General features: G+C 52.5%; 1 protein-coding gene across 1 annotated transcript in view; it reads right to left on the reverse strand.

The window, feature by feature from the left end:
* The window catches only part of LOC125916126 (kallikrein-1-like), a 7,965-nt gene extending 6,371 nt beyond the window's left edge, over window positions 1-1,594 (reverse strand). Inside the window, exons 1-2 of the mRNA XM_049622292.1 lie at window positions 1,549-1,594; window positions 416-593 (exon numbers count right to left, since the gene is read on the reverse strand). Coding sequence (XP_049478249.1) covers window positions 416-593; window positions 1,549-1,594 — 224 coding nt within the window. The remainder of the gene's footprint in view (window positions 1-415; window positions 594-1,548) is intronic.
* Between the last annotated feature and the right edge of the window lie 2,473 nt (window positions 1,595-4,067).

Genomic DNA, 4,067 nt, shown 5'->3' on the forward strand with positions numbered 1-4,067 from the left:
GGGGGAGAGGGAGTGAGGCAGAGACCAGGAGACACAGAGATGGAGGGTGAGACATACAGTGACAGGGATGCAGTAGAGGGACCCAGAGATGGACAGAGACAGGGAGAGACACAGTGGCCCAGAGACCAAAGACAGGGAGACAGAGAAGAATCTTAGTCACACAGATACACAACAAAGCCAGTTACGGAGAGACACAGAGAGACTGGAGGGGGAGACATAGGAGCACTGTGACAAGGACAGACAGAGAGACATAGGTACCAATGGAGGGCTTTCCTGGGGTTGTCCCTGCCACTCTCCATGACATAGACCATTAATGTCTTTCTTTCCCTGAGCCCCCCAGCCTCCCCTGAGGTTAACCTGGGACAGTGCTTGGTTTTCATTCCTGCCCCCTCCCCAGACCCTCTGCCCCACTTACTTGTTTATGCAGTGGGCAGCTGTGAGCACCCACTGGGGGTGCACTAGGACGCCCCCATACCTGTTATCAGTGAAATTGTACACAAGTGTCTGCCAGGGTTGGAAATTCTTCTCACAGCCCCAGTATCCCATGGCCTGGGGATGAATCTGGGGCACAGTACCTGTGGAAGGGGTGCTAGGTCAGGGCAGGTGGGAGGGGACACTGGGGCTGGGAGGTCCTGGACTAAAAGACAGAGCAGTGCTCTGAGGTCAAAGGGACCTTGGTCGTAAAGGAGCAGACTGGGGGTCTGGGGACATGGCAAGGGGTGTGGGAAGGGTCTGGAATTCTCCCTCAGTCCCTTAATTGTGTTGGTGGCCGGTCCCAGGTAGGGAGACTTTCTTCTGAGATAGACCCATCCCATGGATCAGGTAGGAGACAAGGCAGCATCTAGAGCAACTTGTGATGTGGAGGTCAGGTGTTTGGGCATGATTTGGAGGTCTTGGCCTGGGGGACAGGTGGCCTTGGTGGAGGTGTTGGCTCAGAGAGGAGGAAAGGGTTCTAGGAACCAGTGTTAAGGACCCCAAAAGAGAGGGTCGCTGATTAGAAGGGAAGAATTTGGGGGGGTCTTAAGGTGCCTCAGGCTTAGATACTTCTATGCCTAGGATGGGACTTTCAGGTTCTGAGAGGGTTTCAGTATTTAAGGGATGGGGCAGAGAGCCAACAGCTGGATGGCAAAGGTCACCCAGGGGGTCAGGAGCCACAGCACTGAACCGTAGAGAACTAGGAGTGGGGAGGGGATGATTAGGATCCCAGGGTCCGGTGAGGAGGGGGCACTCCTTGGAAGAATTGGGGAACCCCAAAGACAGAGACAGAGATGGCCCCAGGCGGTGCCTGTCTGGTAACTGTCTGAGGAAGCAGGAGGCCAGTGTGGCAGTAAGGACTGTGAGGAATGAGCAGTGTGGAGAGCTAAGGAGGGTTTTGGGGTAAGAAAGGGAGAGGTAGGAGGCACCTGGTACCCTGTCAGGGCTGGACTGAGGGCTGGAAAAATGGGCCGCACTGCCTGGTGAGAGGGGAAGGCCTTATGCGGGCAGGGGTGGGTGAGGGTTTCATGAGAGTCAGGGCCCCTTTCCCTCTCCCAGATCCACTATACTCACCAGTCAGCCCCAGGGACATTGTCAGGCACAGGACCAAGAACCACATGGTGGCAGGGGTGTCCAAGAGGTGGCAGACAGTGAGCTAGTAGCTGGGGAGCAACCTCAGGGAGGCTTTAAATACCTACACCCCCAGGGCCCCGCCCCTACTCTGCCGCCACCCAGAAGCTGGCCAAGGTCTGCCCTTCCTTCTGGGTGTGGACAGCCCCAGCCCCCCACCCCCAGCCCTATGGAAGGGATGACAGAGTAAGCACCTGTTGTTCTTAGGTCCTCAACCATGCTTATGGTTATCCATGGTTATGGTTAACCATGCTTATCCTTAACCATGCTGGATGTATTCCGGGGTCTGAGACCAAAGGGGCCAGGGCTTATGGCTCTGTCGCCTTGCTCGCAGTGAGGGGGAGGCCCAGAAAGACAGAATCCACAGCTTTGGAGAATCTTGATGCCCATTACAAAGCCTCAGATGCCTAAACCCCAAGTGAGATTTTGCACACCAAAGCCCATTGTACCTTGAAATACTTGCACTATGTCTCTGGAGCTCTCTGATCTCTGCACCTCCCTGAGCCAAGATGCCTGTTCCCCCAACTTCCCACATCCCTGAACTATGAGCTTTGGCTTTCAGAACTCCCTGATTCCTATACTTCCAGATGCAGGAACTAGTTCCCCTATTACATTGTTCCCCTAAAAATCAATTCTTGGGATCTCAGAGCTCCACAATCCCAGGGCTTACCAGACTGAGATATGAAATCCCAAAGGTCTCCTGGGGCAAGTTTCCTAGCATCTCAAAATCCAACGTTCTGCAAATGCTGGGGTCCCAACATCACAACCCGTCTCAACTCCCCAAACCTCTCCCTGGGCATCTGATGACCCAGGACACCCAGATTACCTGAACTTCCAGGTCAAGAGTATCCTCTAGGAAATCCAGGGGCCCCGTTCCAGTAAATTTTTAGATCTTGGGGGACACCAAGCTAGTGAACCTCAGGATTAAGTGGCACTGAAAATCACATTTGGGGGGGGGTGCTTGGGTGGCTTGGTTGGTTGAGTGTCCAACTTCAGCTCAGGTCATGATCTCACAGCTTGTGAGTTCAAGCCCTGCCTTGGGCTCTGTGCTGACAGCTCAGAGCGTGGAGCCTACTTCAGATTCTGTGTCCACCTCTCTCTGCCCCTCCCCCACTAACACTCTGTCTCTCTCTCTCTCTCAAAAATAAATAAACATTAAAAAAAAGAAAATCACATTTTGGAGTCTCAGAAAGGAAGGAAAAGGTAGAGCCTCATGACCTCCAATGTTGACCTGCAAGGTTTCCTCGGGGCTATAGAAAGAATATCTGTGTCCCCTCAGATTCATATACAGAACTTCTACTCCCCAGTGTGACAGTTGGAGGAAATGGAGCTTTGGGGAAGTATTATGTCATAAAGGTGACCCCTTTGCTATGTTAAAACACAGCGAGAAGACAGCCATCTATGAGCCATGAAGCAGGCTCTCACCCGTGGGACACATGTCAAGCACTTGATCAAATCTTCCCCCTCTCTGAGCTGAGGAACATGAGAAGCTCCCAAGAGAGGAAGTGAGAGAAGTGGTCTCAGACACTCACAAGTTAAGACCATAAAGGCTGGGGGGGGCACCTGGGTGGCTCAGTCGGTTAAGCCTCCGACTTCAGCTCAGGTCACGATCTCACGGTCCGTGAGTTCGAGCCCCGCATCGGGCTCTGGGCTGATGGCTCAGAGCCTGGAGCCTGCTTCCGATTCTGTGTCTCCCTCTCTCTCTGCCCCTCCCCCGTTCATGCTCTGTCTCTCTCTGTCTCAAAAATAAATAAACGTTAAAAAAAATTTAAAAAAAAAAGACCATAAAGGCTGGGGTAAAAGAATATACTTAGTCAGTGATCTGACCTCCCCCCCACACAGATCAGTGTCACCCTACGGGAGAAGTATGCCTCAGACTGAATGAGGAACCTCTGGATACAGGCCTCAATCCCCATCCTAATCCCCATACACAACCTCAACCCAATCCCAATACAGCCCAACCCAACCAGCCCCAACCCCACACAGGTCCAACCCGAGGCAAACGAACCCACCCAATTTAGCCTAACCAAACACAGCCCCCACATCTTCTCCATTCAAAATCAAACCAAACCCACAGCGTCCTCACATCCAGCACAACCCAATCTTAACCTCCAGATCGTCTACATCCCCAGTACATCTCCCACCATCCCCAATTCAACCCCCACATCTTTCCCATCCAAATCAAACCAAAACCATTCCAAACGCTAACAATGCCATCTAAAACCAACCCTCGGGCGCTTGGGTGGCTCAGTCGGTTAAGCGTCCGACTTCAGCTCAGGTCACGATCTCGCGGTCCGTGAGTTCGAGCCCCACGTTGGGCTCTGGGCTGATGGCTCAGAGCCTGGAGCCTGCTTCTGATTCTGTGTCTCCCTCTCTCTCTGCCCCTCCCCCATTCATGCTCTGTCTCTCTCTGTCTCAAAAATAAATAAATGTTAAAAAAAATTAAAAAATAATAATAATAA

This window comes from Panthera uncia (genome assembly GCF_023721935.1).
Source record: "Panthera uncia isolate 11264 chromosome E2 unlocalized genomic scaffold, Puncia_PCG_1.0 HiC_scaffold_19, whole genome shotgun sequence".
Classification (NCBI taxonomy): Eukaryota; Metazoa; Chordata; class Mammalia; order Carnivora; family Felidae; genus Panthera; species Panthera uncia.